At 58.2% G+C, this 24,336-nt stretch overlaps 1 protein-coding gene and 1 long non-coding RNA gene across 2 annotated transcripts in view; both read left to right on the top strand.

Annotated features, from left to right (window-relative positions):
• The window catches only part of WIPI2 (WD repeat domain, phosphoinositide interacting 2), a 39,000-nt gene extending 36,743 nt beyond the window's left edge, over positions 1–2,257 (top strand). The window contains exons 11-12 of the mRNA XM_027042312.2: positions 535–665; positions 1,557–2,257. Of these exons, the coding sequence (XP_026898113.1) occupies positions 535–665; positions 1,557–1,669 (244 nt within the window). The 3' untranslated portion in view covers positions 1,670–2,257. The remainder of the gene's footprint in view (positions 1–534; positions 666–1,556) is intronic.
• A 17,706-nt stretch (positions 2,258–19,963) lies between these two features.
• On the top strand, positions 19,964–23,944 carry LOC106984509 (uncharacterized). Its single transcript, XR_003414949.2, has 3 exons — positions 19,964–21,000; positions 22,527–22,653; positions 23,613–23,944. It is a non-coding gene; the product is annotated as an uncharacterized LOC106984509 (long non-coding RNA).
• The last annotated feature ends 392 nt before the right edge of the window (positions 23,945–24,336 follow it).

Below are 24,336 nucleotides of genomic sequence, written 5' to 3'. Positions count from 1 at the left end.
GGGCCGACTGAGGCGGGAACTTAGCCTTTTCCAGGAAAGGGATGACGCTCTTGGTGTCGTCCACGGTACACTGAGCGTTCTTGGAGAGCCTGCTGCCTCACCGTGGGACACAGGTGTTCTCTTCGAAAAGAAGAAATTCATATTTGGTCATTGGGAAGAGTGCAGTTTGCTGTTGCTTTTGCTTTTTTTGAATTACGCAGGAATTCCCGTAACAGTGATACTGTAATACTGTAACGTTATAACTGGGGTCTTTTTTTTTACAGCAGATTCTACTTATGATCCTCAGTCTTAAAAATGGGAGATTATCTCAGTGGGTATAACTTTCACCAGATTTCCCAGGTAGAAATCTTGGTGAGAAATCCGAGGGAACACAGGGAATGAGCTTCTAGTCAGCACAGTGGAGGGAGCGCACATGTGTGTCCATTTTGGGTGAGCCTGTTGGGTTTTCTGGGCACTGCTGGCCCCACAGGCCCACGAGGCTGAGTTGTGAGGATCCCTGACGGCCTCGCCGTCTGTTTTCCTCCCTCCCTCCAGGTTGGACGGCAGCATGGAGACCACCAATGAAATCTTGGACTCGGCCTCTCACGACTGCCCCCTAGTGACGCAGACCTACGGCACGGCTGTCGCCACAGGTACTCACGTGCCTTCGTCTCCGACCAGACTTGGTAAGGGCTGTGCCACAGGCACGGAGGTAGATGTGTGCGGCCCGTGCTGCTGCCCTCCCCCCCCCCCCCCCCCCCGCCCTTTCCCCTGGGCCGGGACAGGCGGTGCCCTGAGGCAAGCTGTTGGCAAGGGGGGGTGGTTCGAGGCTGAACTACTTGTATTCGTTTTTGAAGGAGTAGTCGTGATGGCTCAGGCTGCTTTGGGTGCGTGTGAATTGTTCCTGTCTTGCTGCTAAAATATTACCCTCAATTTTGACGTTGCCAAGGGGCGCCCTTGGTCCTGTGTGATCGCTCACCGGGCGAGCGTGCGGCACCCCCTTGGCACTGGGAGGCACTGGGAGGCACTGGGGCCCTGGGAGGATGGGATTGTAGGCCTGCCTTCGGGGCCCCTCCTGCTGCGGGACAGACACAGGGGAGGCCATGCAGGCGTCCACCCCACCCCCCACCCCCAAAACCACCTTGACCTCAGGGGGGCGATCCTGTCATTTTGCTCCCACGGGAGACTGTAGGTGTCACCATTGCTCTCTGCGGTGAAGCGGCCCTTTCTGTTGGGTAAGGCCCTGGGTGTCTGGTGACGAGCACCCCGCATCACCAGTTCGAGAACTGTTCCCACTCTGTCTGTGGAGGAAAATTTGCGGCCTGGCTGTCGGGAAGCCCCGTTTACTGTGTAGCCATCTCGTTTGACGTTTATGAATTTTGGAAAATACCTGATTCACCTGGGGCTGCCCAAGGCCGCGAAAGGCTTGTAGTCAGAGAGGGAGGACAGTTCAGACTTAGTGTGCGCCGCGGCCTGTAAACACGCCGACGGCCATGTCCCCGCACGGCCTCCGTGGCTGCTGGCTGCCGCCGTCCTGCCTCGCAGCCCCTGAGCGTGGCCGCGCTGTCTCTTTGCAGCCTACGCCGACGAGCTGGGAGCCGCGGGCGGCGCGTGTCTGGAGGAGGAGGCCAGCGCTCTGCGGCTGGAGGAAGACAGCGAGCACCCCCCTATGATTCTTCGGACAGACTGAACTTGACCTGTGAACTCTGACCCCTGAAGCAGAGGACACTGGCTTGACAGAGGACTTTGTGTTATGCTGCTATGAACTTTGACCTGAGTTGGGGAGAGGACGGCAGAGACTTCAAAAGAAAAAAAAAAAAAGATTGTAGCCGTAGTGTCATTCCATACTGTCGAGAAATACATTGTTTTCACTTCAGTGGCTTTTAATCCCACTTAGGAATCTTAGCTTTTTGTTTGTTTTCTCTTTTTGCCAAAATTAACTGTTCGGTGAAGCCCTTGAAACCTCCTTGCTTTGCATGCATTAATGTGCCAAGCCAGCAGAGGAGAGGAGAGCTAGAAGCCACTTTACGACGCCCGCAGTTGTCTGGTTTTTAAAATCTGTATATAGTGAGGAGCGTCTTCGGGGGACGGCAGCATCGCGCAGTGGTTGTGGGTGTCCAGGCGGACCTGCTCGGCGGGTCCAAGAGCCCTCTGTGGGCTCACCAGGCTGGGGCGTCAGCCGTGGGGAGGAGTGCTCACTCCCCGGAGCCCCTCCCGGGCCCTTTTCCCCGTTTTATTTTGTTAATTAAATTCTTTCCAGATTGGATTACTCTGGGAATTCTTGCTTGTTGGACTTTTATTTTGTTTCTGGCCTTATTTTCCACGTGGGTATTGGAGGAGAGCGATTCTTTCTGGCATTAAAAACCTTGTATTCGGACAGCACGTGAACTTGAAAGAGCACCCGGGAAGGCCAGCGCCAAGGAAAGTGGTCTGGTTTGTGTGATTAAATTATCTGGTCTTTAATTTTCCTGTTGAATAACTGTGTGGGGGGTTTGTTTGTTTTTAGGGAATTTAGTAGCGGCTCCCTGGACCCACAGAGCACAGAATTACAGCGTGGTGGCTACCCGAGTTGTCCTCTGACCTTGAGCCCCGCTGACTGTCAGGGGCTCTCCTCACCTGCGTCAGAAGTGGTAGAGAGAGCTAGAAACGGGGAGGTTGGCTCTGAGCGCCTGCCTTCCAGTGTGATACGTGCCTTTTCCATTTAGTCTTAAGGAATTGTCCGGCAGAGTGACGCGGGGCTGTGGTCACGGGTCCCAGTGTTTGCCCAGCTTCCCTTTTCGTTTTCACAGCCTGAAACAACCGCAGATACCTCAGACTCTGCATTCCAAACCAAGACATCTAGCAGGTAAAGTTTTGAGGCCGTTCAAACGGAGTTAGCGGCATAAAGGATCGTGGTGGATTCTGTGGAATGGTGACAGTTAAGGATAGAAGTGAAAAAGCAAAAATGTGTCTGCCCTCCCTTTTCCCTTTGTCGGGCATTTGAACCGAGGCGGGAGAGGGGCAGAGGCATCTGCTCCGGGTTGTATTGGTCTGGTCTCGGCAGTCGTGCGGCCTGGATGGAGAAGGGGGAGAGGCACCTGCTCCAAGTGCCTGCGGTTGTGTGCCCGGCGGTTCAGGTAGAAAGCCTAGGTGCAGGGGGCACCCAGAGTAAGCTCTGACTGCGGCAGAAATCTCCAGAAACGCCGGTTGTGGCAACGAGTGGACGTGCCGTATTAGTCGAAGGGGAGGGCAGAATATACTCTACTTTCCTCTGGAGGCTGGAGGCGGGCACGCCTGCCAGCGTGACCCGCAGTCACGGGGGTGATAGGGTGTGCGTCTGCTGAGGCCCCGCGCAGGACACGGCCTGCCCGCGTCAGACCCGGAAGGCCCACTCGCTGTTCCCTCTGGAGCAAGGCGTTGCACTCCATGTCTTTGGTGGTGCCTTTGGCCAGGGTGAGTGTTCACGGGAAAACTAGTGTCAGAGGCTGCGTAGCGGACGTGGGGCCCTCAGCTAGGGTCTCCTGACTACCAAAGACAGAACTGCCTTTCCTGTTGTGTGTTCGGTATTGCCGAGCTGGGTACCTTTGCGTCGGCCTGCACGCTTGTGGCGATGTGAGGAGTCACGTCTGCTCTGTGGTTCCTCCTGGCCAGGAGTGCGTGGCTTTGTCTGTCTTTGGGATTGGTGGCCCCGTCAGCCGCCATCTCCTCGATGGTGGGACGGACGCTTAGAAAAGGTGGCCTGAGTGGCTGTGACTGTCACTGCCTGCCCTGTCCCAAGGGGCAACGACAGGGCTGGCCAGGTGCTTCTTTGTGCCTGGGCATCAGCAGGCCGGAGGCGCACGCGGGGGGCGCTGGAGAGGACAAATCTGGGAGAAGCCGCTGAGATGCACATTAGCAGGACTCTTGCTGCCGCACCCGAGGCTTAAACAAGACGGGACCCCAGCCGAACCAGACGGGGCACTGACGTGCTGAACTCCAAGCCGTACGAAGATAGTAACTTTATTACGTCCTCACTTTCAGAACTTCCGAAAGAATCACGGGGTAGGAAGCAAAACCTGGAAGCCTGCTTCATAGAGCGGTGTGGACTGGGACCAAACCCTTTGTGTTTCCCAAAGCAGCGGAAGCCACAGTCAGGTGGAAGCTGGAGCCGAAGACGCCTGCGGCAGCCCCCGATCCTGGCACCGTACTGTCAGCTGGCCTGGGTGGGCCTGGGGCCTCCGTCTCCTCCTGTCCCTGCCCCGAGGGGCCGCTGCCTAAACGGGACATGCATGCTGCACATGCCCGGTTAAGCTTTGAAACAGAAATTCGTCTGACCAAATGCAACCGATGGTTCTTCTTCGGTTCTCGTTTGAATACTGAGCCGGTGGGGAAAGGTGAAACGAGAACAGTGTGAGTATAAGGCCCAGTCAAGGTCACGCGGCTCCCTGTCGTCCCTGCCTTTCCCACTCCTGGATTCCAGGACCCTGAGCAGCTGCGGGAGTGGGTCTTGGGCAGGAGGGTTGCTGGGGGAGACTCCACAGTCACCCCAGAGCAGACTCCCTTCCGCCGGCACAGGCCACAAGCTCGTGCCTCGTCTGTCCCACTCCCCTGCAGCTGCCCCCCCCCCCCCCCCCCCCGCTCGCCAAGGAGGGGCTCCTGGGCGCTGCCTACTCAGATCCATTTGGGGAGCCATGGGGAAGATGGTGAGTCACGTACAGAAAAGACTAGATGTGCTCAGGTCACAGGCCAGTCAGTGGGGGGAGCTGAGTTCCGGGCTCATTCCCGCTGTCGTCCGAGGTTTTGTGCGGCCGTCTGCGGGGTGTGCGTGGGCCATGCTGGTTTGGTTTTGTTTGTCCCCTGCCCTATGTGTCTGTAGGTCCTGTCTTGTGCATGCGGGGAATGACAGGAGCCCTCGGCTAACATGCGTGTATGACTCTGTAGCTAGTGCAGCTGAAAATCCAAATATGTTACTTTACAAGTGTACTTAATTCTTAAACTGACGGTGGACGGGCGGAAAGGTTTTGGATCGGGTTCTGTGGTGTCAGACGAAAAAGAGTGCCTTCAAGCCATTGGTATTCTGTGTGGGAGGAGCGCTTTCTATAGAATTCTCTTTTGTGAATGACTGCTTTCTTACTGAGAACGTACAATGACAGCTCATTGCCAAGCCGGTCTCACTGATGTATATTTGGGCTCCTACCAGGTCCTGACCCTTGGCCCGTATTGTACCTTTTCATTCTGTGGATTTTGTGAAGCACAAAAAAAATTGGATTTTGAGGCGTGGCCAACCCTTCTTATCCTTCCCCGATATCTGACCAGGAAAGTCTTTAATTTGGAAAAATTAAATCTTTTTAGAGCTCAGAATTTAAAGGAACTGTTTCGATTCCTCACTCCTATGTTGTATCATTCTTTACTGAGTTGTAATTTCTGTTCCTTCTTACATTTCCTTTGTAGGTGAAGCTGTTGTATGTGCTGCCAGTGTATATGGGTGGGGGGGGGAGGGAGGGAGGGTGTGTGTGGGGGTGTGTGTGGTCCACGTGCGCATGAGGGGGCCGAGGGGGAAAGGTGTGCGTGTGCGCACGCGCACGCCGTGGGGAAACGTGCTTACCGATTCCACATCCGAGCGGATGGCCCCTTGCTGGTAGCGTTTATAACTGCATTGAGAAATTAGAAGCTGCGATGTCCTTTTCTTCGCGGCCTCGTTGCCGCCTCACAGGCCCTCCATCTCATCTGTCTCGTGTTTCAATGCGCTGTCCTTCTGCCTCGAGCACTTGGGCAGAATATCAGAGTCCTGAAGCCCAAGTGACATCTCATAAAGGTTTTCCTCCGGAGCTGATTCCTGTCCTCTGTGGAACAGACGACACGCTCCTGTCCACTAGTGTTCTCGGCCTCAACTGCCAGATGTTCCCAGGACGCCGCCCCTCGCGGGCTGGGCAGGGTTGAGCAGGTGCGTGCGCTCGCCCCGCCCCCGAGGCCGTGGGGTTCTGTCTGGGGAGGAGGCTGTAGCGGGAGGAGCTCCGCCCGCACCCCTGCCTGGGCCCCGCTGTCACCGGGGCGCAGCGCTAGTCTGGAGGCTTCTGTTGGCAGCGCCTCCTCCTGGGCACCGGTTTGCTGTGTCACAGACCTCCCTCCAGGCTGGAGGACTTGTTCCTTTTTACGTCGAAGGCGGAGACACGTCTAATGTCCTGAAAAGGCGTGCCGGGACCCCAGCAGGTGAGATTCTGAGGGGGCGACTGCCCGAAGCCGTGGGGGCCGCGTCCCTGCTGGGACCGCACGCCGTCGGTCTGGCAGCCGCCGTCCTGTGTGAGGGCGCTGACACAGCAGTTCGGTTTGCGGGGAGGCACACGAGACCCCGTGAGTCTGCACGCGCCCACGGTCGTCGTGTTGTTTTTTTTTTTTTACAGAGAACATTTGTAATTTTTTTTTCCTCCTGTGCTTATTTCAGCGGATTGACACAAAGATGTATCTTTAGAAGCGTCTGGGCCTTTTGTCTCAAGGGAGCGTGAGGCGGGGTGGCTGGGGCAGAGCGCTGGGGCTCTTTGCTGCCCCTTTTCTCCCCGGAGGACACCCCTTGACCTTCCCCAGTCTAGTCGGAGTCTGTCGGGCCCAGGACACGAGCGGGCTCAGACGTGTCCACGCGGCGGGAACGCCGAGATGGGCGTCGCGCAAAGGCACGCGGGTCCTGTAGGGATTGAAGCGCTTGAAACAAGAAGGCAGGGTGCATATTAAATGGGGAACGTTACAAACTCCAACCACCTTTTCAAATGATGCCCTTGGGATGCCCTGTTCAAACCAGCTTTCCAGAGAGCCAGCCCCAGAACAAGCTCTTAAGTAAGATAAAGTGAGTTTCTAAAAAGAAGCCCTTAGAAGTCTCGCCCTGCCTGCCCTGGTCACCACTGCAGTACCTGTAGTAATGGGGGATAATGATGTTAGGTGGCTTCTAAATGGAGCGCTCCCTTCCATTTACACGACTTCCCAGCTGCGGCCGGTCACCGGCTCCCCCCGGGCTGGTCATGCTCATCGCATAGCCTCTCGGGGAAGGAAATGCCAGGCCACGTTGGCTGTGTCACTAGCTAGGCTCTTCAGAGGGAACGGGGTTTGGGAGGTCATAGGGACAGACCACACGGGGCTCTGTCGCTGCCGGCCGTGCGCTCCAAGGGGACCTGCCTTCTCATCCGTTCCGTCCGCGCGGTTGTGACAGGCGGGAACACGCCGTCATTAACTTGCTGGATTTGAACTTAAAGGTAGCTACCCTGTTGTGCCTCCGGGGCTTAGACCTTCCGGCTTACTCTGTTAACGCTCACCGATTGCAGTGGCGGGTGATAGCCATGGTTGCTGGGCTCCTCTCTGAATAAAAAATGGAAATAAAACATGGTCTGTTTGCGATTACGCTCCAGCAGCAGACTGTTTGGAATCCCTCGAGGTAAGGTTTTCATAATGGGGTGGACGGCTGTCCCGCCTCACCCGGACATGCCACCTCGCCCTGACACTGTGGGTCCCTCTCCTCGGCCCTTCAGTGAGGTTGGGCCACTCTCCCAGCCGCCCCACAGCGCGTGACACGTGGGGAGCAGGCCCACAGAGGGGGCCCTCGGCCGTCTTCCTCTTTGTCTTAGCTGCGGGGCCGTGCAGGCATCTGTGCGGTGCGGGCCTAGAGGCCCCGTTTCCTGGGCGCAGCACGCAGGAGGCCTGCGGGCCAGTGTGGGAGGGGGAGCTCCCTCTGCCTCCTGCCTGGGAAGCGGGCGTGCGGTGGTCCTGGCACACAGGGGTGGGGTCCTCCTGGTTGAAGCCCCTCCCACCCGCTCTGTGTCCAACATAAACATTGGTAACGGTTTTCTGATCGTAAACACAGAGGGTCGGTGCGGACAATTCCGAAAAAAATAGGGATGGATAAAGAGGACCGAGGCCACCTCCACCCCTACCCTGAGCTGATGCAGGGTTAACGTTTTGGTGTGTTTCCTTCCAGCTGCTTTTCTGACGGCATTTTATAAGTTGATCTCTTTACATGATTACGTAGCTCTGCCGCGACATCGTGTTCTCCCTCAACTATTAACGGAGGTCTTATCTTTCCAGTCCCCACACTGGAATCTGCTCTCTAACAAAGGATTTGTGTGTGGGGCACAGAGGCCGCCCGAGCGAAGGTTTACCGTCGCAGCCAGAAGACGGCCAGGAAGTGTCGGGCGGCAGGGGCGTGACGTTGCGTGCGTGCGTGGCGCGTGCGTGTCGCAGTTCAGGAGGCGGGGTTTCCCAGACCCAGGGGCTGACGGGTTCTGTGTCTGGAGGGAGCTGCTTCCTGGCTCACAGACCACATCTTCTCACTGCGGCCTCGCAAGGCGGGACGGGCAAGGGAGCTCCGCGGGTGTCTCTTTTATAAGAACACTAATCCCATTCGCGAGGGCTGCACCCCAAAGTTAGGATCCGACCTATGGATTTGGGGCACATTCAGCCTACAGCAGGGGAAAGGTCACCTCCGATGTCCCAGCCACCAGGACTCTCTTCCGGGTTCCCGTGGGCAGCCGGATGTGACGTCAGGCAGGTCCTCAGGCCTGGCGGGAGGTCTCCCCTCCCTGGGCACCCCTGCTGCACACCCACAGCCCCCTCCTCCCGGGTGACCTCACTTGCAGCCTGCAACTTCCTCGAATACGGAGCATTTCACTTAGGATCCATGAAGACTCGACAGACCCATGAATGGAGGAAGGAATGAAAAGACTTTTTGTTGGGTTTTATAGACAGCCCCACTGTCCCAGAGGATATATTTAGAAGAGGACATCTACGTACATTTTTCTCTTGGCTTTTCAGGAAGTTCCCACGTGTCATCGTGGCTGTGTAGTTTTCCGTTGTGTGGAACTGACATTGACATCACTTGTTTACACGTACTTCTCTTGCTGGACGTGTGGGTCTTACTGGACGTCTCCAGGTTGGGGCTGTCCGAACATCGTCGCTACAAACATTCTCGTATACGTATTTGGGGACACTCCTGTGGGGTTATTCCCTAGGAGTGGGGTGGCCAGAGCATGAGGTATACCAATGTGCAGCCTCAGAAGATGGCACCAGCCTTCCAAGATGGTTATGGCGGAACAGAGATCCTGCTGCAGAGCACATCAGCCACAACTCGGCTTGAAACATTTGTTCATCACGACTGCAATCTGGCTGGACCCAGCCGCTCTCCATCAGCTCGAACCCCCAAAAGGCCTCTGTACTCACGTGGCTGGAGTTGTCACCAGCTGCGCGGGCAGCCGCGTCCCCACGTGGCTGCTTGGGCTTCCTTGCAGCATGGTGGCTTGCTGGCGGTCAGACCTCTTACACGGTGGCCGACTTGCAAAGAGTGAACGTGGAGGCTGCCGGCTTTCTTTTCAAAATAAAAACTGGTATGCTGTGCTGTTGACTTCGTTCCTTTGACCCGGACGAGTCAGAAGATCAGGGCAGGTCTAAGGGAGGGGGAGACCAGCTCTACCTCTGCGTGTGGAACAGTGGGAAGGAGGGGGGACGGCCATCCTCGGAGATGCCCGAGATTGTACCGGTTTTCACTTCCACTGGCAGCCTGTGAGCATTTCAGTCAGTTCACGCCCTCCCCAGCCCCATGGGACACTGAATGTCTTTCTTTCCAACTTATGTCTTTAAAGTTTTGTCTATTTTTAAGAGGCGGGGCGGTGGGGGGAGTGGTGGCGCAGGGAGAGGAAGAGCAAGGACCCCCAGCGCAGAGCCTGATGCTGGGCTTGAACCCACGAACCACGAGATCATGACCTGAGCCAAAATCAAGAGCCGGACACACCCAACCGACGGAGCCACCCAGGTGTCCCTGCATTTGTGTCTTTAAAACCAAGGGAAAGGGCGCTCCCAGCACCTCGTGTCCAAAAGGATGCACCAGCTCCACGGCAGGAGAGCTGAACTGGGGGCCCTGCGGGCGGTGGAGAGGCTGCTGGCCCGATGCCCAGGCCCGGTCCCTCCACTGCCTGAGAAACCCAGAGCTCCGCAGTGTGCGTGGGGGGCTGCCTTCTGGGGGGTTTCTATTTGCATAAGCCGGGGGAGAGCTTGGCTGCCAAAGAGCTCTGAGCAGAGGTTCGCAATAGCCACACAAATGCTGGAGGCGCTTAAAATAAAACCTGGTAAAGAAACAGGCCAGTTAAGAGAAGATGTGATTACCCAGCTGTCATTTCAAACTCCTGTTCAGCCCTCAAATCCTCTGCAGTGTTTGCCTGACTTTATGTTTCAACTGATCGTTGGATAGATACAGTATTCACTTTTCAAAGGAGACACCCGGGAGCCCGGGGGAGGCAGGCACCGTGGTTTCTGCTCCATAAACGGAAGGATTGCCATGGGAGTCTGTGTGGGTTGGTAGGGAAACGTGGAGGGTTTTAGCAACAGGAATGAACCTGGCGGACACAGAACCACCCCCACTCCAGCTATAAATGCTCCAAAGAAAGACGGAGAAATCCCCAGGTTGAGAAACAAAAAGCAAACCGGTGAGCTCAGGCTCACGGCCCAAGTGCCTGGCGTGGGGACCCCAGATCCAGATGGCAGCCTCGGGTGGGACCCTGAATCTGACATGGCATCAGGACAGAGACGTTCCAAACATAAGTCACAGAAGAGCTGCCCAGGGAAAAGGGACAGGATGGCCCTGGCCACCAGCCCTGAAGGAGACCCAGGACACTTGCCGAGCTCAGGGCCCAGGAGGGGCGTGGAGAGGGCTTGGGGGATGGGAACAGAGTTTCTCTTTGGAAATAGTGGTGAAGGCTATGCAGCATTGGGCGTGTACCTAATGCCACTGAACTCTACACTCAAAACCAGTTAAAACAGGAAAGTTTATGGTGTACCTATGTACACAAAAGCAAAATTAAAAAAATCCTGGAAAGAAGGAGGCAGGATTCCGGTGTCTGCAAATAATCTGATTGTCTCCCTGGAAAGCCCAAGAAAACCCATGCAGATGTGTTCGGATCACAAAAGAATGTTCAGTTCGGTGCCTGGTTGTGAAGGCAACACAAGTCACTAGTCCTCTGTGCCAGCAGAGCTTAGAGAATACAGAGGTGAAGGAGGTCACCCAGGGTCGTCGCTAAGACCTGAGTAACGGCACTTGACCAAGCGACCAGGCTCCGTGAAGAGCTCCAGTGTCCGAGCTGCCCGTGACACTTGTGCAATGAATGAATAATTACCCGTTGCGCAGAGGGATAGAAGAATAAAAGAAAAGATGTATCCTGTTCGGGGGGTGGGGGGGGGGAGGGGAGAAGCAATGATGAGCAAAGACATGCAGGCTATTACCAAAAAGTAAGGACAGTAATAATGACCAGTCTGGGATGCTAAAGTGATGTATACGTATTACGAAAACGCTGGGCGTCAGCAAGGAAGGAGGGCAGAGTGAATCCAGGAGAGGGTCTGTTTCTACTGATCTTTCAACCACTTTGTAAGATCGACCCTTTTCATAATAAAAAGTTGGGAAGTTGAAGGAATTCGGCAAATTCGAGCACTGCTTGGCCCCCCGGTGGAGGTCGCCGGCACCTAGAGGCCGGCTGTGCCCCAGCTGCAGGGGTCAGGGTGGGTGGCAGAGAGGAAGCGGGGGAAGCAGGGGGACGAGGGACAGAGAAAGAAGGGGAGCACAGGTTGTCAGTCTGCCCTACGAAACAGTGCACCCTCGCCCGCGCCCCAGCCCAGCGCCCGCGGTCCTGCCCTTTCCCTCATCACCCAAACCCCACGACAAAGTGCTGCTTTCTGGAGTCGGGCTAGCCAGAGCCCCCAACGACCCCGACCCCTCCTCCCCAACCTGCTGTTCTCTCCCTGGGCCCCCGGGCACAGCTGAACGCCTCCTGCCCTCCAGTGAGCCAAGGACCTAGAGGTAGCAAACACCCGCACCAGGCTCGTTAACCCGCCTCATCACATCCAGTCTGGCCTAGTCCAACCTCCCCTGCAAAGCTGAGCCACAGCCCGCGTCCGCTGGGCGAATAATGGCAAAGCAGGGGCCCGGCCTCTCACCCCTGCGCTCCCAGGCTGCACCCCGGACAGGCGCTGAGAGCAGAGGCCATTTGCAAGCACCGCACGCGTACATTTTCTTCCTCCAAGGCAGAGCTCAAGAAGCTCTCCTTGAAGCCAGGGGCCTCTTCCAGAGTCTACAAAGAGCACTTGCCAAGGAACCTCACGCTCGCCCGGCTGTGAGGCCTGCACTCGGAGAGTCTAGGATTGCATCATGCGTGAAGTGTTTGGAGAAAGATTATTAGCCTCTCGGCTTCTCCAGGGGCAAAGCCGAACGGTGGTTCCTCATCACCGGAGCTGCCCGGGAGGGGCTGTGTGGGAGGAGCTGCCCAAGGCGGTGGGGGGGGAGGGGGTTGGCCACACCCCCTTCCCTGAGCGCCCCCCCCCCCCCCTCCGGGGACCCGTCACTGGGGAAGCTGGGGCTCACATCGTGTGCCTCCAACTAGGCCTCCCGGGCCTGAGATGCCCGTTCCCTCCCGCCTTCCTCCACGAGGCCCTCTGGAAGGTGAGAATTCTCTTCGCCTCTGACATCTCAGAAGAAATCACTTCCGCTCCAGCATTTCTGCCTGCTGAGTATCTGGAAACTGTGAAGGAGGCCAAGGCCTCTGGGCGCACCCAGAACCCCCGCCCGGGGCCCTAGGCTGGCCAGGAGGAGAACCAGCTGGCACCCAGGAGGCCCCCACAGGTTGGGCGAGCCCACGAACAAGCTGTGGGAAACCACCAAAAGGCGTCTCCTAACTGTGGCCTAAGTAACCATCATTTTGAGTGTTATTTATTGAATCATACGTCTATGTCATTTAATTCTTAATGGCGACTTTAACCGCTGGCTTGCACCATTTCTACACCTTGAACGATCTGCTTTAAAGCGCCCATGTGAGCCCCTTCACCTGCCGGGAGGGCCCTGGGAGGTCGCCCTGCATGGTGCGTGGGGCCTGGGAGTGGCTGGATTTGGGCCTCGGGGCTGGCATGTGTTGGCCCTCCTGACTCAGCACCCGCTGCTCTCTGTGCCTGGTTTACGTCCAGACCCTTCCATTTATTAAAACTGTTCTTGTTCTGGGCACCACAGGCTCCTGAGTCTGCAGGTGCCAGCAGGGGTGAGGCCACTTGGCAGGAGATGGGTGGGGGTGGGGTACGACCTGGAGGAGGGAGGGAGGACGCTCAGCGGCCAAGCCTGCTGGTTTGGCCCCCACGATTGCCCTTGGGGATCACCGACCCACGGAGGCTGCCACACACCCTCCAGGACCGTGCAAACCAGAATAACCCAAAGACTCGGGGATGATACCAGGCTGGAGGCCTCTGTCGTGGAGACCACACGCACAGACCCTTCAAAACCCACGCGGGGAGCACGAGGCCCTGAGGGAGGAGGGTGCACCTCCACCTGCCTGAGGCTTCTTCTCTCCCCCAGGAGATGAACTTGGGGAGAGCCAGGAACCGCTCACAAAGCACGTAGGGGCGCAGCAGGTGGACAGGTGGCTCCAGCCGGTGGGTGGTAAGATCCCAGCTGGCATCTCTGAGCCCCGGGTCCTGGAAAAGGAGCTGCCTGTTACGGCTGGGGCGGCCTTGTCCCTCAGGCTGTGGTCCTCTAGGACCCTGGCGGGACGGGGCAGGACGACCCTCCCTGGCTTCCACCCGGGGTCTCCAGAGCAGTGGGTGAAGGCTAGACACAGGTGTCCTCAGGGGACACTGCCAGGGACCCTCCGCAGGTCCCAGTGCCCGACAGGGCCCACGTCAGCATGCTGGCCAGCCTGGGGGGAGGGACAGTGCTGACCATCGCGGGCTCATTCACGGAGGCAGCTCTGCCTAGGGCCCCAGCTTCAGAATCAGACGGCCCTGGGCTCACACCCCCTCTCTGTGTGGCCTTGGTCGTGGTATCCAACCTCCCCGCACCTCACTTGTCCCATCTGTGAAATGGGGTACTAATCCTACCTACCTCAGAGGGCGCCAGGACCTGGCAGGGGCCCAGCTGGCTAAATGCTTCCTCCCCTCTCTGGTTACAGTTGCACAGAACATACTTGAAACACCTTTTGTTTCGCTCAGGATTCCGTCTGCAGGTCCTCAGCTCTGCTGGGCCGTCCCCTGCTGGGGTCTCCCCTGAGGCTGCAGTCAGATGTCCCCAGGCACTGCCGTCACCTGAGGGGTCACCTGAGGGCTCCGAGGGCCTGCAGGAGATCGGCAGGGGGCAGGGCTGTGACCGAGTGCCCTGCAGGGCGGTGGGGCGTCTCCCAAGGAGCCGATGTCCCAGTGAGAAGCACCAGAAGCTTCCGTGACCCAGTGTCTCGCCCCCCGACTCCCCTGACCCATGCACACGCAAGATGAGGGGACATGGACCTTCCTCTCGGTGGCAGGGGGTCAGAGAACTCGAGGCAGTGTCTTAAACCTCCACAGAGACTTTGCCTGAACCCCTCAACAAATACTTGGCTTGGTCGTCGGAGCAGCAGAAAGCCTGGCTTGCCAGTGGTTTCTAAGACTTAAGTTTTTTTGTTTTGTTTTGTTTTTGAGAGAGAAAGAGCCAGGGGAGGGGCAGAGACAGAGAGAGAGAGAGAGAGAGAGAGAGAGAGAGAGAATCCCAACTAGGCTCAGAACCATCAGTGCAGAGCCTGACTCAGGGCTCGATCCCACAAACCATGAGGTCGTGACCTGAGCCGCAATCAAGAGTCCAGGGACCAGGTTCTGAGCTGTCAGCACAGAGCCTGATGCAAGGCTGCAACTCACAAACCCCAAGATCACGACCTGAGCTGAAGTCGGACACTTAACTGACTGAGCCGCATTAAATTTTTTTTTTTTTAAAAAGAGTCGGACGCTTAACCAACTGAGCCACCCGGGTGCCCCAAGACTTAAATTTTTTACAGCAGTTTTATGCTCCCAGCAAAACTGGGAGGAAGATACAGAGATTTCCCACATCCGCCACCCGGGTGGTGCATGTTGTTACAATCCCTGAAGCTATGTGGACACAACATAATCGGCCAAAGTCCACAGCTGACGTGAGTGTTCGCTCTTGGTGCACATTCTGGGGGTTTGGACCGATGTATGATGAGCCCCAGCCATCATTATAATGTCACACAGACCAAGTTCACTGCCCTGCACGTCTTCTGCACCCCTCCTGCCCCCAGCCCCTGGCAACCACTGATCTGGTGCTGCCTCTGTAATTGCCTTTTCCGGATCGCCATATAGTTGGGACTATATAGTATGCAGCCTTTTCCGACTGGCTCCTCTCCTCTCACGTAAACATACACATTTAAGGCCCCTTCATGGCTTTCCACATTTTGATGGGCCATTCCTTTTTAGGGCTGAATAATATCCCGCTGTCTGGATGGACCACGGTGTTATTTATCCATCGCCTGGTGAAGGACATCTTGGTGGCTTCCAAGTTTGGGCAACTATGGATGAAGCTGCTGTAAACATCTGCGCACAGATTTTCTTTTCTTTTCTTTTGTTTTCTTTTTTCTTAACATTTATTTATTTATTTTTGAGAGAGCATGAGCAGGGGAGGGGCAGAGAGAGAGGGAGACACAGAATCCGAGGCAGGCTCCAGACCCCGAGCCGTCAGCACAGAGCCCGACGTGGGACTCGAACCCACAAACAGTGAGATCATGACCTGAGCCAAAGCCCGGCGCTTAACCGACTGAGCCACCCAGGCGCCCCTGTGTACAGGTTTTCGTGGGGACCTAAGTTTTTCCCTCCTTTGGGGGCTAAAGGGGCACAATTTCTGGATTGTACAGTAGAAAGATGGTGCGTCTTCCTAGGGACCAGCCAAACCCTCTTCCAAAGTGGCAGCATTTTACATCCAGCCTACTGACTTTTCTTGTTTTTCTCCTGGTCCGAATATGCCGACGTTATTCATCTTGACGCAGGTTGGTCACTCCCGCCCTTAACGCCTCGGCCCCCGGCCAGGTTGGCAGGAACTCAAGTCGGTCTGGGCGAGTGGCCGTGCGGTTCGGGGGAATGAGGCTGCGCTGTGCCAGCTCAGCGGCTGGAGGCGCTGCCGAAACCCGGCCCCGGGGTCTTGCGGTGAGCGCTAGAGATGCGCACTAGTAAGACGTCTGGAACACTCTCGGGCCTGGGGCAGGGCTCTCCGGAATCCTGGGCCTTCGGCCCGCGGAGCACAGTTTCGAGCAAACGACTCCTCTGGCCGACGCACCGGGACCCTTCGAGCCCGGGACGCCCTGTGTCCTCACGTCCGCGACTGGCGGACAAGGCTTGGCCGCTGTTTGTGGCTGGCGGTTCGGAGCCACGCGCTGCTGTCCTAAGGCTCACAGAGCCTCTGGACCCCTTCGGTCCAACCTGACAGTACCGTGGTCCTGCCAGGGCTCGGGGATGAGAGCCGGGAGCAGCTTCTGTCCCCTGGAGTTGGCGTTTCTCGGGAAGACGGGCAAGACACGTGAACCTGTGCCGAGGGCCTGCTTTGAGGTTAGCAGGCGACATCAGGGGACATCCCCACGGGGAGCTGCAGGCGACAGGACTTTGACGTCCGGGAGGGGGTGAGCAGGCAGACAGGTGCAAATCGCTGGTGTGTTGGGGCCACCGGGGGAGCGTGAGGGGCCGTGAGGGAGGAGACCAGGCTGCAGAGGCTGACACTGCCCCAAATTGTGCCGCTGGCCCGAGGTGGCCCAAGTCCCGCTCAAGAACAGCCGAGGTCCACCATGTGCCAGGCACGGCCCTGGGCCTCTGGCCACTGGACCACCAGGCACCAGGCTCCCTGCGGGGCCTTCCCAGGTGAGCCCTGGCCTTTACGTCCGCTCTGGATGGCTCTTCCCATTTTATAAGAAACCCGAGGCTCAGAGAGGTTGACAAATGTGACCAGAGACACACAGCAGAGTGAGGTTTCAATCCAGGCCCATCTTGACACCGGCATGGAGAGAGACTGGTCGGCACAGGGAGGGTGTTTGTGTGTGTGTGTGTGTGTGTGTGTGTGTGCGCGCGCGCGCGGCCTCTCAAGCTGAAGATTGTGTTTTCGAGGGAAATGCAGACTGAGTGAACGGATGACGCTCTCTGGTTGCAAATGTCCTTGAGGAGGCAAAGGACACGGGCTGCAGGGGAGAGAGGGGAGGGGGCCTGGTAGCCGGAGGAGCCAGACAGGGCCCAGCGGCAGGGATGAAGTCACAGGACCCCCCCCCCCCGCTTGGGGCCCACGCGGAGCGTCCCCAGCCCTGCGGCACCACGGGCCCCAGAGCCCCTTCCGTGCCCTGACCGCAGCCCTCGAGAAAGCAGCCGTTGGGAGAGTTTGTAGTGATAAAAATATCAGCTTGGTTGCTTACAAAAATCGCTCGCAGCCTAAAAGCGCTTGTCCCTCGTTGTCATGGAATTGACAATACTGATAAGGATCAAAGGGACCAGAATAGATGCGAGGGGCTGGTTCCCACTTAACTCTTAGAATCTCTTTCTCTTCTAAATTTCTGGCTCTCTCCTGAAGAGCATTCTAGATGCTGTCATGTGGCCACCGCCCATCATTCTGAATGCCACATCCTCTGCTGTCCTGGAACAGCACCCCCTTCCTGGGATAAGCCCCCCTCTCCCCCTCCCCCAGCCATGCAGGGACCATCCGACCACCCACGCTCCTCACCAGCAGGTGGACATGTGACCCACGCTGGGCCAATCAGAATTCTTCCCATGGGGATGGAGAGAGGAGGGTCAGGCCCTCTCGGGAGGCGGGGGTGGGGCACTGTGAGCCAGGAGCTGGGGGCGACCAGAGACAAAGACCAAAGGCCCCCTCTGCGACCTGGTCTCTGGCTCCAGTGCCTCCAGGCCCCTGCCCCGCCCTGGCTGGAGCCCCTGTGTGGTTACATGAGCTGCGGCCCCTGCCATTTCCAAGTCCTCATCCAGGCCCCGAGCTCACCCGCCACACCCCACCCTGCCCTGCTCCTGGTGCGGCCCGAGGTGAGGAGGCCCCTTCCACGGACGGACCACCTGCCTCCCCGCCGCTCAACCGCGTCTCCGCTTAAACATCACCTCTTCGGAGGCCTGCCCCAACCACCCCCTACGTGAACCCCTGTTATTCTCTAGCCGGCCCCTCGTTTTTCCCCTCGTTCGCATTTGTCACAAGCGGTGACGTACGTGGGGAGGGCATCTCACCTGTCATCACCGCCCCCCGCCCCCCATGACTGCAAACGACCGGCCGGCAGGGACCCTTACGGCTGGATCAGTCAGGACCCTTTCAGGGGCAAGTTTCAGAAACCCAACCCGAACGTTCGGCCGGCGTACCTGGGGCGTCCGGACCAGAGCGAGGCATCGGAGATGTCACCGGGCCTCTGTGACTCGTCCCTCCACCAGCCCCACGGGGTCCCTCCAGCAGAAAGTAAGGCCCGGAGGGAGCCCTGACCCCCCCCCCCCGCCCCCAGGCCCACTTCCTCACATGCTCTCCCAGCCACGAGGCATCTGGCTCTGTGTCCCTGGAGCCGAGAAGAAAGCGGGGCTGGAGCTCTGGTCTGGAGCTGCCGGCATCCAAGGGACACGTGCAACAGGCACGCAGAAGACAGTCCCAGGCCAGGCCCCAGGGCAGCGTCTGGGGCAGAGCTCAGGTGGGGCCGGGGGAACAGAAAGGGGGTGCTGAGTGTGCTTTGCAGAGGGAGGCCCAGGCGGGGCCCCCGGGGGAGGGGGCGGTGGCTTGGAGGGCCCTCGGGCACTCGGGGGGCCTGGTGGCTGGGGAAGCGAGGTCGCTAACTGCAGCCGCTCCCAGGGGCTTCCGCCAAACGCACACATGGGCCTGGCCGGCAGGTGCGTCCCAGGTGGGCGACCCCGTGCCAGAACCAGGACTGCCCCCTGCTCTGACCCAGCAGCATCCCCATCTCGTGGACGAGATGACAGAGGCCCAGGAGGGAGGCGCGACCTGCCCACGGCCACGCGGCTGGGGCACAGGGACACAGAGTCCCAGAGAAGCTTCCCTCCTTCCTTGGGTCAAAACGGAAAAATCCCAGTCGCCCGCAGCAACCAGTGGCTCAACAAGGCAGCCGCAGTTACCATTAAATGTCCCTTCCAAGCCCAGGAAAGCTGAGCCATCGGGCTCCTCACAGCCTTTGGCTAAAAAGGGACAATTAGATGTGTGGGGGGGTAGTTAACCGTGGGCCCCAGAGGCCGAGATCTCCCCGTGTTGGAGCCTCCCCGGGAGAATGACAGCCCTTCTGGGGACAGGACTTTGCAAACCAGGCAGGTGTCGCCCCTGTGACATCCTGGGGGCCGGGGCGTGGGAGCGCTTTCCCAGGTATCAGCAGCACCCCCGAATCCTGCACGTCTCGGGGCTCTATAGACAAATGTTGGAGAACCCGGGGGCGAACCTTAGGCTGAGGACTGAGCTCTTTTCTCCCCATGAACATGTTACCCCCTAGAAACCTGGCCCGCGTGCATTTTATCCAGCAACGCGCATCCTGCGCGTCCCCCCCCCTCCCCGAACGTCATATTGTGCATATGGTTCCACTGACTACAATCTTTATTTCTAGTAACTTCCCTTGTCCCTCTTTTCTTTCTCACCACCCACCTTTCCTCCCAGCCCAGGCCCCCCTCGGTGGGCGTCTGCAAACCCTTAGCTGCTCTGCCCGGGCGGACCTTCGCGACCACCACCACGGGCGGACGAGGACGCAGTGACCGTGTCAAGAAAGGCCACGGTGTCTCTTGGGGAAACTGCTCCATGAACCCTGACTTATGTCCCCGTCTCCCGTGGCCACTGCAACAAAGTCCACAACCGGGTAACTCAGAGCATCGTCATGTGGGCTGAATTGTGACCCCAAAATTAACCTTGTGTTCTGAACCCCCAGCGTCTCAAAATGTGACAGGGTCTTTAAGGGGGTAATTATGGTAAAATGAGGTCACGAGGGTGGGCCCCAATCCAAGAGGCCTGGGGTCCTTCTAAGAGGAGGATTTCAGGGCACAGACACTCACAGAGGAACGACCACATGGGGGTGGACACAGGACAAGACGGCCCTGCCCACACCTTGTTTCTGGCTCCCTCTGCAGGAGCAGGGGTGACCTGGGCGGGGGGGGGGGAGGTTCGGTTCGGGCCGCTCTCCCACCTTCTGCTGAATGACCGCAACCCCGGGGCATTCCTGGGCTTGTAGACACATGTCCCCAGTCTCTGCCTCCATTGTCACATGATGTGTCCTCGTCCAGCTCTCCTGCTTCTAAGGACACCGGCCATTGGGCTACGACCCCCTGGAATCCATTCGGACCTCCTCTGAACCTGTGTGGAGACCCTATTTCCAAACAAGGTCATGTCCACAGGTACTGGGGCTTGGGCCTTTGGACACCGTCGAAGCCACACCATGCTGCCACCCACGTAGTCCGGCTCCCCGTGAGGCCGCCACGTGGGGGAGAGGCCCCGGCAGCTCCGTCCGCGCACTGGGAGCCTTGGCCCAGGCAGCAGACGGACGGGGTGGGGGGAGGAGCCACCACCCGCCCGTGACCACGCTCGACACGCGGCTCGGGAACTGCCAGCGGAGCCCGCTTCACCTCCAGACCCGCAAGCAGAAGGAGCCACGCTGTTGCGCGAACCACCGGTTTGGGGGGCACCGGGTAACGCACGCCCTGTCCCGCTTTCCACAAAGGCCACCGGCTGTCCGTTCCCCCAGCCAAGCCCGGGGTCGCCTCTTCCGTCCTGCCTCACCCTCCGCATCGACTGAGCGTTACCACGCAGGACATTTTTTTTAGGCTTATTTATTTATTTTGAGAGAGAAGAGAACCAGCAGGGGAGGGGCGGAGAGAGAGAGAATCGGGGCCTTCCATCCAGCAAACCCAACCGGGAGCCAGAGGCAGAGACCCCACAGATGTGGTCCATACGGGGCAGCTCCCAGGGCGCCACGCAGACAGGAGGGGCCGAAGGACAAGCCCGGGGAGACGTCCAGGGAAGTCTGACGATGAACCCGCCAAGGTCATCCTGTCAGCGGCTGCTGAGATATCTGGGCATCTAGGGCTGGAAGAAACCTCCCCCGAGGCTTCTTAGTCTTTGGGAGGAAGCGGGGGCCCCACCGAAGATCTGATAAAATCCAGGGTTTCCTCGCAGCAATCGGGGAGGAACCCCTGTTCCTCCAGTTCCCATCGCCTCCAGTTCCCAGCAGCACAAACACCACTTGAAACAGCTTTCTGCCAGAAAGGGAATTGACCGTCTCACAGAGCGGGTGTCAGGTAAGGGTAGATCCAGGGTCCCAACACCGCCGGGGGTTGGCTCTCTCTCCATCTCTGTGTTCTGCTTGTCATCTCAACACGTCAGTGCTTGGCTACAGCAGCCTGAGCTTATCCCCCCAAGTTAGGAAGCCTCAAGGAAGAAACCCACCAGCTACACCCAGCGGAGGTTCTGAGGAAAGTTCTTGGGGGGTGGGGGGCACGCGTGAGCCACACGCCCATCCCTCACCAACCACTTGTGTCCCCGTGGATCCTGTCTCGTGGCTGGCCTCCTGCTCGGCGACTGACAGCCCCACCTCCCCCATGGGAGAGGGAGATTGAGTGAGGAAGCTTTTCAAACCAACACTAACTGTGGTGACCACAGTCCACGCCCTTGGACACATGACATTTCAGGGACCGCTGACCACCGCCAACCTCTTTCCTTTACAGAAAGAGGAACAGAGCCATAGATCAAGGTCACCCAGTGAGTCGGGAACAAAGCCGTCTGGGCTTTCTCTCAGAGAGCCTGAAGCCTATTAAATCCTTAAATGGCATTATCAAGGGACATGCACTGAGTTTCCATAATCCTCCATGGGGATTAGGAAAATGCAGCCGAGCTAAGCTCCTTCCAGGAACGAAACAGCCGCCTGCCCCCAGCACTGTGCTTCTCCTGAGCCCGCAGCAGCCCCTGGAGGGCAGACAGCAGCCCCTTCGGCAAACGCCCTCGGGCCTCAGGACCCCTCCCCACCTCATAGCACTGCAGCCCCTGATCATAATGACCACAAACACTGGTGTCGTCTCACAGCTCAGGAAGCCTTCCAAAGGCACAGATGGGTGTTCTGGGTGGATGAAGCCACACGAGTGAAGGTGTCAAGGCTGGGCCTTGGGGTCAGCCCTGCCCCTAAAATTGCAGAGCCCGGGGCAAGGGTCCAATGGCCAAAGGCCCACCTGCCGTGGGTTCACTCCCCACACATGCACCCTTGACACTCCCCTTGGTCACCCTTGGTCTAGGACCACGCACACACTAATCCACACATCAGGAGAAAAGTCCCCAGAGACCCCAGAAGGGGGTCAGGGCCGCTCCGACAGGGGACCAGAGGGGCCCCAGGCCGCGGTGCGTTTGGCAGGACCTGGGGGTGATCGGTGAAGTAGACAGACCTGGCCAGTCCCACAGGACCCTCACAACCTGGCCGGGAAGCTCGGGGGTGGTGCCTTGAGGGGACTGGGTGCCGTGGGCACACGGGCAGCTCTGTGCTGGGAGACGGGGCTCCGGATGCCGCGGGCAGGCAGTTGAGGGGGCACAGACGTGCTGAGCGGCCAAGCAGGATCCGTGACAGCGGTGTCCCCAGGCTGGAGTCCAGGGCACGGACTGTCTGGGATGCATTTGAGGGATCCCCCAGAGGGGAGGATTGCCCCCGCTCCGTGTGGAGCAGGGGTGAGGAAAAGCGGCAGTGTGCGGGGGTAAGTGCTGTAACCACCGGCTCTCACGTGGGAAAAGCCCTGATTTGAAGCAGTGACCAGTTTCCATGGTGTAAATATTCCCACTGTAGCTGATGTCCAGATGCCAACAGGATGTCAGGGAACAGAGTTGGGAACAGAAACGCCATAGCACATCACCACGTGGCACCAGCTGGATAGAGCGGACACAACCTCCAGAGCAGAGATTTAAAAAGCAAGGTAATCGGGAACCGATGAGGTTTTTTGTTTTTGTTTTTAATTTTAGTATTTATTTATTTTTGAGAGAGAGGGAGAGAGAGAGCGCGCGAGCAGGGAAGGGGCAGAGAGAGAGGGAGACACAGAATCCAAAACACACTCCAGGCCCCGAGCTGTCAGCACAGAACCCGACGTGGGGCTTGAACTCGCAAACTGTGAGATGGTGACCTGAGCCGAAGTCAGACGCTTAACTGACTGAGCCACCCAGGTGCCCCTGTGTTTTGGTTTTCTTGAGAGAGGGGGAGAGCAAGCACACGCAGGGGAGGGGCGGAAGGAGAGGGAGAGAGAGGATCCCAAGCAGGTTCCACTTCCAGTGCACAGCCCGACACAGGGCTCGATCCCCCACCAGGAGATCAAGACCTGAGCTGAAATCAAGAGCCACACTCTTAACCGACGGAGCCCCCCAGGCACCCCTAGAAGCGATGAGTTTTTAAATGTATTGTTTTTGTATGTTCATTCAATTTTCTTTAGGTTTATTTATTTTGAGAGAGAGGGAGGGAGCATGAGCAGGGGAGGGGCAGAGAGAAAGAGGGAGAATCCCAAGCAGACTTGTATGTTCATTTAATTTTTCATAATGGCTGAGTTCCCGTCTTGCAGAATTTCCTCAGAATGTAATAACCAGCTCTCCAGAGGTAGCTGTGTTCTCCGGCACAGCCCTAGGAAGGCAGAGCTGAGGCATCTAGAACGTTCCCTCATTAAATCCCACGGGGTGGAGGGAGATGAGGACGGTGCCCACTGCCCCCCACCCCAAGGGCCACATCCAGCCCCCTTCCCAGCCTGAGGGACAGCCTGACACCAGATGCCGACCACGCCCACAGACGCGCTGGTCGTGAGCCGGCTGAGGGTGCGTCCCTGGCCGAGACTTTCCTGCGCTGGCCCGGCATCCAGGCCCCTCTGCAGCCCGAGCTGGTCCCTTCCACCAGGCAGCCGGCAGGAAGCGGCCTGGACGGTCCAGCCTCACCACAAAGCCTTGCATACCTGGCGGGGACCCTGCGGGATCGACTGTCACCGACTGGCAAGACGCCCCGGACACTTGATTGTTGATCCTGCTGATGGCCGCTGAAAGCCGCTGGGCACCGATTCGGTGCCCGCGGGCCCGGCGATCGTCACACGCTGTTGATGTAATTAGCGGCCATCCCGTGACACCGTTGCTACCATTGTGACCCCATTTCTACAGATGAGACAAGTGAGCTCAGTCAGCAGCACACAGCTCGGAGGCAGAGGCTCGGGGGGAGCTCAGGTTTGCCCGGCGGCCAGGCTCCGATGCCACCTCTCTGCTGCCTCCAGTCGGGGAAAGGACCAGGGGAGGGGAGGCAGGCTCCCAGGGACCTTGGCGGGGGGAGGGGAGGATGAAAGGGTGCGGGCCGGGGGTGGCCGTCCTCCGTCCCGGTCTCTGCAATCTCTCGCCAGCGATCTCACCGCACACGTGGACCCCGGACTGCTCACAGAGCCGTTCTGCTCAACGGATGTGTCCGTCCAAGGTGGGGGGGGGGGGGGGGCTCTCGCTTGGTTTATGTCCTACATTTCTGGGCTGGCGAAATATCGTCGTTATATTCAGAGGAAACAATAAAGCTATTTTCGGCAGCTTGGGAACAAAACAAATCCAGTGGCAACTAAAACCTCAAAGGCCGGTGCTGGGAAGGCCCA

This window comes from Acinonyx jubatus, chromosome E3 (genome assembly GCF_027475565.1).
Source record: "Acinonyx jubatus isolate Ajub_Pintada_27869175 chromosome E3, VMU_Ajub_asm_v1.0, whole genome shotgun sequence".
Lineage (NCBI taxonomy): Eukaryota > Metazoa > Chordata > Mammalia > Carnivora > Felidae > Acinonyx > Acinonyx jubatus.
This window is presented reverse-complemented; position numbering and strand designations above follow the sequence as displayed.